The 16,123-nt window shown below is 39.6% G+C and overlaps 1 protein-coding gene across 1 annotated transcript in view; it reads left to right on the top strand.

The window, feature by feature from the left end:
- Positions 1-1,033: 1,033 nt before the first annotated feature.
- Positions 1,034-16,123, top strand: part of LOC137281365 (dynein axonemal heavy chain 2-like) — a 106,805-nt gene continuing 91,715 nt past the window's right edge. Inside the window, exons 1-13 of the mRNA XM_067812549.1 lie at positions 1,034-1,114; positions 2,290-2,489; positions 4,379-4,500; positions 5,246-5,594; positions 6,987-7,151; positions 8,399-8,637; positions 9,064-9,255; positions 9,981-10,118; positions 10,953-11,060; positions 11,690-11,895; positions 13,279-13,408; positions 13,698-13,883; positions 15,280-15,414. Of these exons, the coding sequence (XP_067668650.1) occupies positions 2,300-2,489; positions 4,379-4,500; positions 5,246-5,594; positions 6,987-7,151; positions 8,399-8,637; positions 9,064-9,255; positions 9,981-10,118; positions 10,953-11,060; positions 11,690-11,895; positions 13,279-13,408; positions 13,698-13,883; positions 15,280-15,414 (2,160 nt within the window). The 5' untranslated portion in view covers positions 1,034-1,114; positions 2,290-2,299. The remainder of the gene's footprint in view (positions 1,115-2,289; positions 2,490-4,378; positions 4,501-5,245; positions 5,595-6,986; positions 7,152-8,398; positions 8,638-9,063; positions 9,256-9,980; positions 10,119-10,952; positions 11,061-11,689; positions 11,896-13,278; positions 13,409-13,697; positions 13,884-15,279; positions 15,415-16,123) is intronic.

Consider the following 16,123-nt stretch of genomic DNA (forward strand, 5'->3'; position numbering starts at 1 on the left):
TTATTTCAATGTAAATGCAGAGATCAATCACACATTACAATTGCATGAACAGAGAATGACAAGAAAGACCTGAATTTGTAGTGAGTGAGTTTAGTTTTACGCCGCACTCAGCAAATTTCCAGCTATATTGCGGCGGTCTGTAAAAAATCGAGTCTGGACCAGACAATCCAGTGATCAGGACCAGACAATCCAGTGATCAACAACATGAGCATCGATCTGCGCAAATGGGAACCGATGACATGTGTCAACCAAGTCAGCGAGCCTGACCACCCGATCGATTTAGTCGCCTCTTGCGACAAGCATGGGTTGCTGAAGGCCTATTCTACCCCGGGGCCTTCACGGGTCGAATTTGTAAAACACATCGACCCTATTTGACATTTCAGCGGCGCATTTAGTAACATCATAATAATCCCGGACTTTGTATATCAATCTTTGGAAGGTTGATAGTCGTTTCTGTTTACCGTTGAATAAAGTCTTTTTGAAAATCAAGAAATGGGTCATTGTTTCTCTCTGGAAAACCAGCCAGAATCCATTCTTTGTTAAACTGAATTTCTTTTAACCAACCTTCCAGTTTGGTCCACAGTATCTTATTCCCAAAGTATATGCAAAGTGTATAAGTTTTGTAGGGACAAAAGTAAGACCTATCCAATTTAGTGTAGTCCCGTCTTAGTGAACGGATATCAGTTAGTAGGATGTAGAGTAGGATTTTGTACTTCATACATGGGTTAGCCTTTTCGTAACTGTTTCAGCCTCCCGGAAAGAATACAGTCTTGCAATGCCGTTTACCCCTGTGATTTTGACAATATTACAGGTTCTTTTTCACTCGGGACAGCTCGGCTTAATCCGTCAGGCGAAGCAAGCGAGCTGTGTGTGCGTGTTTGCAAATATCCCAAACTCCAATCCACTGCGTGCTACCTTACTGTGTGCTAAACTGTTGGTATGCTTTCGCTGTCTGGAGCTCGTTCAATGTGAAGGTCGTTGTCAAGGGAAACTCCAAGCGCCTGACGATCCAGACTTGAGCGATCATATCATAGATATTTTTCAACATGAAGGCTTGAATCTCGGTCCTTACACATTATAGAAGCCAAAACAATACTTAGAGGACACATGAACAGTAAGTTGTATACCGGGCTTTGTTTGTTGCTCACATCGTCGGTTCATATCATAATTCTCGAACGCGCACCGACCTTTTGGCGAACATTTTAATAACTTGGAGCCTAGCAAGAATGCGTCCCTCGTAATTACGCACTTGGGGAAATAGTTAAAGGCTTTTATCGTATCTATTAAATGTCGACTGTTTGGAGTTAGAACTGTACCCCTCAGAATCGAGTTATACCTGTAAGCCTAGGGCGACGAATTAATGTTTCGTTTTACTGAACTGTGAAAGTTGGTTATGGTTAGTGAAATGATGAATGAGCATGTTTCTAAAACTAAATCTAAAACACCACAGGGACATCTTAATGCATTTTTTGTAAGAGTTCCGCCTGTAAACCCCGCTTGAAATGTATCCCATTTATTATTTCAAGTTTTTAAGGGTCTTAGGGTTAGGGTAAGTTAGTGTTATGGAGTTTTGATAAATAAACATTTGTCCTTTATTATAGCATGATGAAATAAAACGGGGATGACGGGAGGAAATCTTTCTGCATTATTTAACCCTCACACATTAAAACAATGTCCTATTCATAGCAATGATGCCAATAGTCAGTTGTCAGACATTCTCGATCATGTTTGAAATGAGTTTGTATGAATGAGGTAACTCTGGCATAAATATTTTAGCATACTTTGAAACAGAGAAGAAGTGGAGAATAATGTTGTTTTTACTTTGAGTTAAAAAAATAAGAGGATCAAGAGGGCTTTGTGTTGAAAATAATTCATTGTTAGATGCAATGTGTTTGAGTCTATGATCTATGTGTATTATGAATGCCATCGACATGTCAGACTTATGGCATATCATATGGACCAAGCCCCTGAATACTGACCTGAATTTGTGTTACACTATGTATATTTACCACCATATACTGGTTGCATTATGATTGATATCATGAGCCTTGAATAAAATAAAAAAACCCAAACAAGTTCATAATTCATGCTTCACTAATTCATATTTGCTTATGTTGCTATGGGCACTATAAAGATGCAGTATACAAGTATTTTCTAAATGTATTGTGATCCATAATTATTCATTTTTCACATAATTATCTTTGGTGACTAAGAATTGCCAAGGTTTATAAGTACCGATATCATTCGAAATAAACAAAAGTAATACCATTAAAATCAAATGTTTTGCAGAGTGAACAAAATGTCTGGCAAAGGATCAAAAGCAAGTTCTCGTGCTGGATCTAAGGCAGGATCCAAGCCTGGATCCAAGACAGTCACACCTCGCAGTTCCAAAGCAAGCACGCCTAAAGGCTCCAAGAGCAACACACCTCTGCCAGTAGATTCTGTATCTGGAGCAGTAAATGGGAGCCAGGATCTTGATGCTGGAGCCAGTACGTTTCACACAATGGTTTTGTTTCAGACAAGAATTTCAGACAAGTAATTCAAATCCATCAACAGCATGTTGCGATTCAGTGTTTAGGTGTGCTTATTAAAGAATGAAAAATGAAGCATACAACTTTATGGATAACTTCATGTTTATTGCATAGAGGGAGGTTCGTGATGTAGATTCATTTACTTTCCCCTTGATAACAGTGTCAGAATCTACATTGAAGTGTCGCTCTGTGCAGTAAACAAGACGTTGTCATCCATAAAGTTGTATACAGTGGAAGCTGTCAAAACTGGCATCTGTCCAATCCGGCAAGTTGTCAACACTGGCATGAAATCACAGCCCCATCCGTGACTTGTACATTTATCATCAGCTCTACAATCCGGCCCATTGTCTAAACTGGATTATTTATCAGTCCAGTACCTCACTGATTTTTTGCCTTGGATATTTCATGACATGAAATTGATGGATATAACATGATCTGAAAGATATTGCAAATCCACATTCTCATCCCATGTGATGCTAGTGGTAAAGGCATTCACTTGTCATTCCAAAGACATGGGTTCGATTCCTTACATGGGTACAATGTGTGAAACCCATTCATTTCTGGGGTCCCCTGCCAGGGTTAAAACTAACCTCACTAATTCACTCATTCAGATAACAGTGTTTTTGTACAAAATGAACTGCTTGTTTCGTAATGCCAGTACCTGCGGCCATACATACCAGTGTTACACTGATACCTACACATATTATACAGATCTCAAGATGACAAGTGTTTGTTATATCTTTTAAACACTGGCACTTATGATTCATTTGCATATTCAGGAAATTGAATTTTAACCTTTCCGATTACTGAAATGGAATATGATGACTTGTTTTTGAATGAAGTGTTTTCACTTGACTTTGGGTGTTATCACAATGGGATATGCAAAATTAAACATCCCAGCCAAGGAGGATAACAGTCAACACTCCTTTATATCTAATCAGACAGTAATGTTGTCACTTGTTGTTGCCATGATCAATTACCACAGACAGCATTATCAATACATGTCAAACAATATATTTTTTTATTATTTCACTGAATAACAGGAATAGTGCTGCTTCAAACTGCAGACTTATTATTGTATTTGTTACCAAATATTTGCCATATATACTGAGCAGCAAAAGAAGTGCAACTCTGTTTTTAAATGGAAGATATACACATGAATCCTCAATTTTATGAGATTTCATTCTTTTCGAAACTTGTGCGTGTCATTTGCTGTTCAATATACATTCACCTTATAGTAGATTCATTGCAGCTCAACCAGATACTGAATTGCAGACAGGTTAACAAAAAGCAGAATCATTTAGCATCTCATCTCACAGTCTAGTCCCTGAACCACATGTGTTTCCCTACCGGTACTGCTCCCCGTGCGATGCCAAATCCCTAAATGAAGTCTAGTTTTGAATTTCCCATCTCACTGGGGCTTCTTTTCAGTTTAACCTTTTTATTTGTTACTATCAAAATTATAGATATTCAGAGAATGAACATTAGTCTGCTTAACTGGCATGGTGAGGCCAGAGGGTCAATTTACTGACAACCGTCCTTTCTCTGGGTCGATGTTTTGTCCACGTGACCATGGAGACTGCGTCCCTAATTTGCTCCAAGTGATTGTATGTCCTCATACATTTCATATAATTCTCAGGAAGCTGAGAATGAAACCTCCTGATCCTTTGGGCAACAGAAATGTATGACTTAAGCACGCACTCCTGTGGTGTAGAAATACAGCTTATTATAGATTATACATCTACATCGTCATTGTCGTCGTCATCGTCATCACCATCACCACTGTCGTCGTCGTCGTCATCATCATCATCATCATCATCTGAATTGTTATTAATTATTTTACACAGCAGATGGTGCTCTGGAACCAGTCGAAGCAGGCGAGGCAGCAAATGGAAGCCTGGTTGCCGTAGATGACAATGGGGAGCTTGCTGTCAGTCTTCACGAAACCGAGACGAATCAACAAAGTGTTGTGAGTATTATGACCTCAATAAGATACTGCACTGTCAAAGCTCAGAAGAGCTGGGATTTTATCACTTGCCTTACAAAACCTATTATTGCTGAGTGCAGTGGTAAACAAGAAACCAGTCTTCAACGCCAAGGAATGAGGCCAAGGGTTCCCTTTCTTAGGCAGCTTTGATTGTACACTCCCCAGGGAGTTTAGAAATAACTTTGACTGCACTGATCTATTGACCAGAGTAATGATAATATAGCACCAGGAATCTTCACTTTTTAAATGGGGGATGTGGGGTAGCCGAATGGTCATTGCTTGAGGTGCCAAGACTCAACTTCAGTATTCCCCTCATGGATGCATTATGGCTGACGCTCATTTCTGATGTTCCTTGATGTGATATTGCTGGAATATTGTGACAAGTGGTGAAGAACTACTCACTCTATTATAAAATAATATTCACTCACTCACTCACTCACTCACTCACTCACTCACTCACTCACTCACTCACTCACTCACTCACTCACTCACTCACTCACTCACTCACTCACTCACTCACTCACTCACTCACTCTCACTCACTCTCATTTTATCACTCTCCCACTCTCTCACACACTCAATTACTGAATAATATTCAGTAACTCTGTTATTAAATGATCTCTGACATTCTCTCCCTCTCTCTCACTCACTCATTCACTAATTCCCTCCCTCATTCTGTGACTATCTTATTATATGTATTTATTCACTTATTCAATATTGGCTTCTAGACGGAGATGATTAAGGAGCGTATCAGCATCTGCAACTGGAAAGAAGAATGGTGGACTGAGACCCATGATGCATCACTACAGAAGTTCATCGAGGATCCTGGTACAAAGTTCCTGGTTGCTTACAATGATCAGCTCAAAGGATTCTGTGTGGAACACAGTCTGCCAGCCTTCAATGTGGAACAGCTGACATATTTCATCAAAACTGGCTCCGTGAAGGAGCTGAACTCTGACAATTTGTTAAAGAATGTGCAATATGGAACAGTAAAGGGAGCTCACATAGAAAGTCTTCTCCGACTCATGATGGGAATATATGCTCCCATCTTCTTTGAAAATACTTCCTGGCCAGACAGTATCCTTTCTCTGATGTAACATCTCGGAACTCACAACACTAACCTGCTAGCATTGGGCAAGTGCATAGGCCCATTTTTGCCATTATTATAACATGTTATGCACCTGGTATCTTTAGTAAAAGAATATAGCAAGTAGTGGTAGTGCATGGAGCTCAGGTACAAAATAAGTTTCAGTTAAGCAACTTTGAGCTTGGAGAGTCCTTGGATGGATGACTGTGTAGTGCTGCTTGACTCCGGAAAGTTTCTAGAACTCCAGTCCTGATATCCTGGGATATCAAGGGTAAAAAACTTCTTTGAAAAGCTTGTTCTGTTTGTGCGTGCTTTGAGCATGCCCCTTTGTGGTGTGGAGTATTTCATGGTATAAGGACCCTCATTATTATTATTGTTGTTAAAACATTTCTGCTGAATTTTGTCCTGAAATAACACAATCTCCATCTAATCTTAAAAGTGGTGCTTCGCTGGTGGGATTTTAATGCTTGTCATAAGAGGCAAATAACAGGATATAGTAGTCAGACTCACTGATTTGGTTTATGTCATTTCATGATGCCAACCACTGCGTTATCTGGTCCAGACTTGTTTTTTAAATACGTCCAGGAATGTTGCTTGAATTTTAAACTTTCTTGATGAGTGTAGATATATGTACAAAGTGGGACAGGTTGGTGATATTCTCAGTGTAAAGATGAATTGTCCCACTCCTACAAAGTATAAAGGTTTAAGGGTGTCTGATTCAAGATCTTGAACTACATGGGCAAGTTCACATGTCTAATTAATACCCAGCAATGTACAGTGTTAATGAAGTTTCTTGATTCTTGGGATTTCTTGCTATAGACTGACAGTCATGCATTTTGAAAATCTGGAACTTTCAACATTGAAATTTACTGGTCAAGGAACCCTTTATTGTCATGCTTAACTTCAAAGACTGCCGATCAGCAAGTACAAAACAGAGTCTTGTAACATTAGAAGAGTTATCTGTCTTGAACATAATGCCAATATACCTGTTTTCACTGAGTTGTTTCCAAATATCAATGCTTGCACTTTGAATAAGTGAAGGCGATTCTGTTGGTGAGCATAAAAGATAAGTGAGGATAAGGCCAATTTTGGAAATGTCAAAATTTAGAGTTACTTTGAAAACTTTGAATATTTATTTATAAATTTTCAAATTAATATTTAAATGGACATAAGGCCTTTTTCACTTTTAATCATTTGGACTTTTCATATGATTGAATACATCAATAGGGCACATCTACTATCTTGTAGAATTGATATCTTGTAGCTTTTAATTTCTTAGGTTTCAAAGATATCTGAAATGTCTCCCAGTGAGCATGTGTGAGCTGACTAAAGGTCATGTATTACAAAGTCTGTGAGTGGGAAATTTCCTGAACTAGACACAGGTATTAAGAATGATTTCTCAGCCCAACTACACAAGTTCCTAGCCAACCTGACAGACACACGGTGGAAGCTTGAGGGGAAGACTGTCTTGTACATCCCTACTGAAGGAATGCGCATCCCGCCTGATATGGCAGCCAAGAACAAGGAGTTGGTCCAGAGGCTGGAGAGTAAGTAGTGATGACCTGGTGGAATAATGTTGTGGATGAGGATATGGGAATAATGCATGGATGGTGGAGTACGGAGATGTGGAATAATGCATGGATTGACTGGGATAGAGGAATAATGCATGGGTTGATATGGATGAAGGAATATTATGTGGGTTGATAGAGATGGAGGAACAAAGCATGGGTTGATAGGGATGGAGGAATAATGTGTGGGTTGATAGGGATGGAGGAATAATGCATGGGTTGATAGGGATGGAGGAATAATGTGTTGGTTGATAGGGATGGAGGAATAAAGAGTGGGTTGATAGGGATGGAGGAATAATGTGTGGGTTGATAGGGATGGAGGAATAAAGCATGGGCTGATAGGGATGGATGAATAATGTGTTGGTTGATAGGGATGGAGGAATAAAGAGTGGGTTGATAGGGATGGAGGAATAATGTGTTGGTTGATAGGGATGGAGGAATAAAGCGTGGGTTGATAGGGATGGAGGAATAAAGCGTGGATTGATAGGTATGGAGGAATAATGTGTTGGTTGATAGGGATGGAGGAATAAAGCATGGGTTGATAGGGATGGATGAATAAAGCATGGATGGATAGGGATGGAAGAATAATGCATGGGCTTATAGGGATGGGGATAATCTGGAGGACCAGGATGTTAATGATGTATTGGTTGAGGAGGGAGGAATAATGTGTCGGATAGTGATGGTGAAATAGCTGGTGTTACTCATGGGTTGATATAGAGGGTGGAATAATGCATAGGTTTATATGGAGGGTGGAATAATGCATGTTATAGAGATGACAAAATAGTGCATGGGTTGACAAGGAGGGTTGAATAATGCACTTGCTGATAAGGAGAGTTGAATAATGTACAGGTTGATAAGGACAGTGAAATAAAGCATGGGTTGATGGGAATGGTTGAATAATGAATGTGTTTGTTATTATGGTGGTTCAGTAGTGGATAGTTGTATAAAGTTAGTTGAGTCATGGATGCTTCGATGGAGTTTGGTGGGATAATTTATACATGATTAGAAATTATCAATATCAAAAAGTTACTGTTTATGCAATACAAAAGAAATATGAAACTACTTTTATATTCATAGTCTATTTTCTTTCAATATTTTCATGGCATTGCATGTTGCTTGTGCTATTATGTCAGTCAACAAAAATATTCGAAATACCTGAAAGAGTTAAGTGGAAGATTCCACCAAGAGCACTTTGAAATCAAACCTGCAACTGCTAATTCTTTCAGCCGCAATGATTCACTGGGCACGACAGATAAAGGAAGTCCTTAGTACCCAGGATGCCTTTGAGATGGCAGAAAACTCCGGCCCACTGGAGGAAATCGAGTTCTGGAAGAACAGGTGTGCTGATCTGTCTGGCATCAGTAGTCAGCTAGATAAACCCGGAGTCAAGAGGATCACCCACGTCCTTGAGCTAGCCAAGTCTTCCTATGTGTCCTCCTTTCTTAAGCTCTCCAGCCAGATTAAGGTAACATGAAATTATTCACTGTTTATTACTTCATTTAGATTGTTGTACTTCATTCAGGAACATTTAGGTCTACTGCCAAAGGCACTGCAAAGTGCAATACTTTATTCAGAGTTACATCCCTTGTCTTCACCAGAATCTTGTCATTCAATTCCAGATTGATCCTGATTAAGTTACCAGGATTGTCCCGCATCTAAACTTCCCAAATGGTCATGTCTGTACAGTTTGTAAGCAATGAAGGGAGATAACTCTTTGTAAGCAATAAAGGGAGATAACTCTTTGTAAGCAATAAAGGGAGATAACTCTACTGCCCTTTAAGTTACAATTGGGATTTTCTGTTTGACTCCCTTACTGCAGCTGATTCCCTACAAAAACAAAAGTCTCACAAAACAACACTACAAGCTATGTATTCCTTATCTGCCTTTATAGGAAGGATCCCGACAAGCTGAGAGTAACCTGAAGTTCCTGATGGTGCTGAAAGATCCATGCCATGAGCTGACTGATGCCAAGCCCAAGGACATCCCTGTGCTGCTCCCCAAGATCCTCAACCTCATCCGCATGATCTGGGTCAACTCAGAGTTCTACAAGACCAGGGAGCGACTGACAGGCATACTCAAGAAGGTAAGCAAGATGGCCTGTATGAGTTAGTTTGTGGCTCTTGCAAAAGATATGGTTTCACTATCAGCATTGTTCCGATTTAGAAGGCCCAGGATTTAAGCAATGTCATTTTTGGTTCGATTGATCTGTCAGTTTGCTGTCATAGCTTGGAGCAGTGTTGTAGCTTATTGTTTAAAGTGCTTCAAGTTATAACTAAGAGTTTGAGTCCCTAAGTTGCAAAGCTACTTTGTGTTGACCCTGCCTTGATACTGCTTAAAGCAGTACATTTCATGACAATGGCAAATATCAGTCTGCACTTTCAAACTATGACACCAAGCTTAGACAATTATTATTTTTTTTCCTGTATGCATACTCATGGAAGCAAAATTTATAAGGGACCATGTGAAAGTAAAAGTGTTCCTCTATTCTTTTCCACAATTTCACAAACTGTACAATACAAAGCTTGTGAAGAAACTTTGACAAGAATTTAAGAACATTTGTACTTACAGGTCATCCCTTATTTGTTTGCTTGAGAATATTTAAAGCTGCACCTTAGAGAACCAGTATATATAGTTAACCTGTATGGTTCTTGTAATCGACTCATTGAACACTTTCCATCATCCATCATGTCCATCTATCATTTATATCCATACATCTTTCCAATCTATCAATTTTTCCATGCATCCATCAAATCCTCCAAATATTCTATTCCTGAGGATGAATACACTGACAGTGTAACCTGATTCCAGATGAGCAATGAGATCATCCGTCGCTGCTGTCGTGATATCAACTTGGACAAAATCTTTGATGGCTATGTCCAGTCTGGGAAGAAGACGCTGAAAGACTGCATCAAGTGTTGTGAGGAGTGGAAGGAGATATACGACCGGGTGAGGACACACTGCCCTGCTCTTGTTGGGGCTGCCTCAGCTTATGTTCAAATGGCTCTGAATGGTGTCTATGTTTCTCTGCAGTGTTGCATCCATTACCTGTACCTTACTTCTACACTTTAGGGGCGCTGGTGGCCCAGTTCTTTGAAGTGTCAGTGTTACACTTCTGCAGCGTTGTGTCCCCTTGGTGTGACAGGATGCGTCTTACACATAAACGTCACTGGCTTGATTGTTACAATTCACTTGAAAGAGTTGTTTTACGTCGCATAAAACCACAAAATCATAGGGGTCCACACAGGAACAGTAACCTACAGGTGTGAAACTACTAGAAATCTGAAATGCCTTGTGTTCCCTCCCTCCAATCTTCTAATGTTATATGAGTAGTTTGTAATGCAAACATTTTGATGCAAATCATGGTCAATCATATTCTATTGTTGGATAAACTGTCGTTGTCTCTTATGAAGTAGCTCCTTTGCTCAGTTGATCCACATAACAACTAACAATATGTTTACTGGCAAACAAGGAAAAGTTGGACTGGCACAGAGAATGCGTTTATGAGAAGTGGTGCATGGCAATGAGCAAACCCATTTGGTTTGTGATGATGATGAAATTTATTCTGCATGTAGCTGCACCCACTTTCTTCTTAAGACTCTCATGTGAACCCACTTGATGGCGGACAACCTGGGATTCTTTCCTCACCATGGCAGGTGCCATTAGGCAGCAGCCATACATTATGACAGGTCAGTTGTTAGGTCGGTGCTCAACTTATCCAAGTTTGCTTGTAGTATTTCCTGTACATGTATTTGTTATGTTGAGATGTGTCTGTGTTTGTAGACAGCCAAGTTGCACCACAAGTTTTCCCCCTCTGGATGGGTATTGGACAAGAGCAGCATCTTTGCACAGATTGATGCCTTCATACAGAGATGCAAGGATCTCCTCGAGGTAGACATCTTCCAAACTCTATGTGTGATATTATAGGGCCGTCTCCTATTCTCACAGGTTTCCTATTCTTGCGGTAAACTCATTTTCTGCCGAGATCGGCGATGTGTGATACTTAGCGGTTGCTTACATCATTGACCGGTAACTAGGAAGTGGCGAAAGTCTCTGAATTATCAAAATTTTGCAATGTAACGAATATTCGTGAGTTTTAACCAAATTGGGAAAATCATAACTTTTCCCCGCCCTTCCCGATAAGATTCCCCCTCCTTACACCTAATAGCGTTACTTTCTCGTTGTACCGCGAGAATAGGAGACGCCTCGAAAAGTCGGCGGCGGACGACCATGTTTTTCATCGAGCTCAAGTGAGATAATACACCTGATGGAGCAAGCAGTTGAAAGATGCAGATGTTAGAGGGCTAATCTCTTCATTTAAAAACAACAAACATACATACGAAAAGAACTGTTTGTATTATTTTTAAGCCGATATCCGTAAGTACCGCAAGAATAGGAGACGCCAGTATACAAAGCACCATGAATGTGAACCTTTTCGACTAAAGATTCAAATTACTATTCCTGTACGTGTTTTGTTCACTTCGGGCAGTTACTAAATTAAGAAATTTCTGTTATTGCAGGTTTGTGAGGCTCAGATCCACTTTGCGCGCATGGAGGATGGGAATCGAACAGAGATGCCATACTTTGGAGGGCAGAAGGGACCGGAGATCACAAGAGGTCTGCTGGAGATAGAGGCACAGTTTGGTAAAAACCTCAACATCCTCCGTTCTGTGAAGAAGACAATTCTGGATGTGAAGGCTACATCGTGGCATGATGACTACAACAAGTATGTATAGGAGAAAACATGTCTCTGGGGTTTTGGTAGACAATGTAAAACTGGAGGGGTAGGGAAATCTCGAGGGGCGGAGGCCCAAGAGATTTCCTGATGCTGATGGTTTTATATTGTCTACCAAAACTGAGGAGATGTGTTTTCTCTAACATATATACCCTCAATGATGGGTAATTACAATGTAGATGATCATTTAATGAAGCTACATAACAATAACAGAAGCGCGTGTAAAATCAATTTAGCGACAGTAACTACAAGCAGATAATTTAACCCGACCTCCTTCGTCGGCCTGGTAACTGAAAGCGTCTGCCTACGAATCTGAGACTTGCGGTTCCAATCTCACTTGGGAAAACATATGTACTTTGAGCTAAAGCTTGAACAATATTTTTCAGTAGATTTAAAACACTCATGTATCATTTGAATGTTGATGTTTATATAAAGTAAGGAAAAGTGAATCCGTGAAAGTGGTCTTACTAATGAAAAGTAAAACCTGGGAAGCAGTCTTACTAATGAAAAGAAAAACCTGGGAAGCAGTCTTACTAATGAAAAGTAAAACCTGTCCCTTCAAAACAAAAACCTCAAATGCGTTTTTTCTCGGAAAACAAGAGATGACCTAATATATAGTGAGAAGCACACTTCAGGTTTATATGTTGTACCTTAACAGTGTTTCCGTTCCCTGGTATATGCCTGAAAATTGCCAAGAAAATTTTGGGGCGACTCGTATTGAAAGCCAGCTGGACACTGTGTCCAGTAAATAGTCATGTATTGAAATAAAACAGCCATGGGTGACCAAAGTGACAGTCTTGGCTGTGCTTTCATGATGGTAAAAATTGCTGTGCTACAGAAATTCCCAGGTTATAAATAACTTAAAGTAACCGGCACCCTGAGATTGGTCAACATAATCAGTCATTCGGGATTTTCAGTCCATTTATCATTACCTCAAATTATAGCTTAGAAGGTAACAAACCAGAGATAGCCAAACTTTTTCTGAATGGTCGAATCACATGGCAAAATGGCTTGAATTTCATGACTGGTGAAAGTTTAGGTCGCTGTACACAGTAATTAAGCCAGTGGAAACAAGAGCAGAAAGAGCAGAAAGGCCCTCATCCGTGAATATACAGACAGTTTGTGATAGGGATGCTTTGTTTCCAAACACGCCTCTTATTATTTCTTGTTGATCTGTGACTGTCGTGATGGAGACAGGTTGATGCAGGCCAAACGTTCTCCAAGGCAGGTTTTAACAAGAATCTCTAACCAGCTCATTGACTATCAGTTGAAAATACTTGCATGACTTTTGCAGGTGCTTTTCATGAATCATAATATTTGAGCAAGTTCAAGATTTTGCTGAGCGGAGGTGACAAATGTTGATATTCTGTTCAGGTTCCGGGCTGGTGTGAAGGATCTAGAGGTGATGATGCAGAACGTGATCTCATCAGCTTTCGACACAGTGACAACAGTGGAACAGGGCATAGAGCTGTTGGACGTCTTCATGCATCTTTCCTCTAGAGAGGTCAGTTGCTGTTCTAGAAACTTTGTCTTTCATGAGGTTAAGAATAGGTATCCAGTACCTTCTGTGCCACAGGTTTCCAGAACAGAAAACATGTTTATCGCCAGAACAGAAAACTTGTTTATCGCCAGTGCTTTACCCCAAATGAGGTTCCGAACCAGAAAGGATGTCCCTTTTGGGTTCCCGGGCTGAATAGGTGTCCAGTATGAGCTTATATTGTCATGGGTATTGATTTACTATTAAACGTATACCCCTATCTTATGACAACCCTAAAAATGTCTTTCCTTTCCAGGCCATCCGTCGCACCATTGACAAGAAGACTGTGGAGGTGTACACACTGTTCAATGAGGAACTCAACTCTGTCAAAAAAGAGCTCTCACAGAAGGGGCTTGCTCCTCTAACTCCGTCACACCCTAAATTCTCTGGGATGGCGCACTGGGCCCGCCTGCTCAAAAAGAGAATTGAGAGGGGTATGATGGTAGGTAGAGGATTTTCATTGGTTGAGCTGACCAGGGTCAGGGGTCAAGGACAAGGTTTGTTAAGGTGGAAGTCAATGGGAGAATGCATTTGCAGCTGATCTTATTTTTGTTTCATTCTGAGTGGGTATTTTGTTCTAACGTTGGTAATGGATTTTGTTGAATGTTTTTCAAATGTTGTGTCGCTGATTTTAATTCATGTATGGTTTTGTGTCTATTAAAGATGAGATTTAGTTCAAAGTTGAAGCTTTTTATTACCATCAACCAGTTTGTACAAACACAAAATAATTGACATTCTTTTTGTTTGAGAATGTAAATATACATTTTTTAATCAGATATCTATGTACAAACAGATATATTTGAAAAATTAAGTCATATCATTACCTCTTATGCCCCTTGTTTTTTTCATTATTGGCAGAAGTTTAGCAAGGATTCTCAGCTATATTAGTTTTAATAAAATTCTTAAAATGTTTATTCTATTCCACATTAAAGAATGTATTTCCCCCAGGTAATCGGAAACTACCTGTTTATCTCATGATTAATATGTAGATTACTAACTCCTAATTGTCTGAAAGATCAAATGATTCCCCGCTGATAAGTGCATTCTCCTGTTGTACAGCCAAGGGTGTGGTCTTGTTTACATGTGATTCTAGTCATGTGATCTTAGAGAAGGGATCATGTGATCCTAGTCAGGTAGTGGTTGCTGTGTTTATCGTTTTATATTATCTATAAACTCTTGGCATGTTGTGCAGATGAATTTTGCTAGATGTAGCTAGCTTTGCATTTTTAAATGATGGCTGTTTTCCAGTGTTGTTTGAAAGCTATGCTGTATTGTGGATTTACAACAAAATAGCCTTGTGAATATTGCATCAGGTTGCCAAAGCGGGACTAGATTTTGTAAAATATAGTATTTTGCCATCTGTTTACCATTTATAATGTTTGAAAAAATTGACTGTTTTATCATTTATTTAACATATATTTAGTGATTATAAAGTGTTTTAACCATATCATGCTATTCAACATAGACACATTCATATAACTATAGAATATGGTGTACTTACTATGATGTTTAAATCTTATTTAGTCTTGGTATTACAACAATATTATGAAGATATAATGATGGTGTTTTTTACAGAAATCTAACTGTGAAGATGCGGTTAGATTGACTGTGTTGTTTAGATCACTGTGCTGTCAGGATTCGACTCCTGGATAGAAACATCAAAAGTCCTTGAGTCTGTAGCTTATTGCAAGTCTCTCTAGTCTGAGGTATAACATATATTGCACTTCACTTTCTTCAAGACATTGTGCATTCACAGAATTGAAAAAAAACTGTAGGAAAATCATGTTATACGTAAGTACTAGCATTTGTATTTTACTAAAAAGGCATTATTGATTTAGATGTTGGACAGAGCTCACTTCCTGCCCCAAATTGGGTCAGGGGAAGAGGTCAGAGGTCAGTACCAACAGCTGTGTATCGCGCTGGATGACTTTATTCGCAAGACCTTCTATGAATGGACCCAGACAGTTGACAAGGTCAGTAGATCAGCTTGTAACAGGATCATATTTTTTACACAGATGTTTCAGTGGTTGTAACCAGATACATTGAGCCATGATTGGTGCCAGAATTCCCGACTGGCAATGCAGCATGTCTCTAGCCTTGAAGGAATAAACTTTAGTTTGTGAAACCTATGTTATTAAGCAGTGATACTTAAGGTGCAAACTTTTTTATAACATTTGAAACAAAAATATACCAATACATACAATACAAGGAGTCCGATTTGGAAGCAGAAGTTCTGTGGTTCAAATCCCAGCACGGAACTCAGAAATTTTATGGGTGTTACAATGGCGCCCAACGTGGGGATGAACATGTTCACATTAGATTTGAGCAAAATAGGTCTTGGTACCCTGCTATGTGGCCTGGGACGTGCCTTCTGTTGATAGGGTGGGGGAGTATATAACCGGATGCGGAGTCATCCCACAGATGACATCCTCACATCGTCAGCTTGCTGACAAGGTTACATGTGGACAAGGCATCCAATTTGGAATCGGAAGGTCCATGGCTTGAATCCCCTGCACAGAATTTGGAAATTTTATGGCTGCCACAACAAAATGAGTGATATTTACCAGTGTATATTCTCTTCTGGGTTTAGTGTGCCAAATAGTTTCCAAATTTTGCTAGTCATTCAGGCTAGATATGCCAGAAAGTTAATAGCGCACAAAATAATTCACTTGCCAGAAATTT

The sequence above is a fragment of the Haliotis asinina genome, chromosome 4 (genome assembly GCF_037392515.1).
Source record: "Haliotis asinina isolate JCU_RB_2024 chromosome 4, JCU_Hal_asi_v2, whole genome shotgun sequence".
Lineage (NCBI taxonomy): Eukaryota > Metazoa > Mollusca > Gastropoda > Lepetellida > Haliotidae > Haliotis > Haliotis asinina.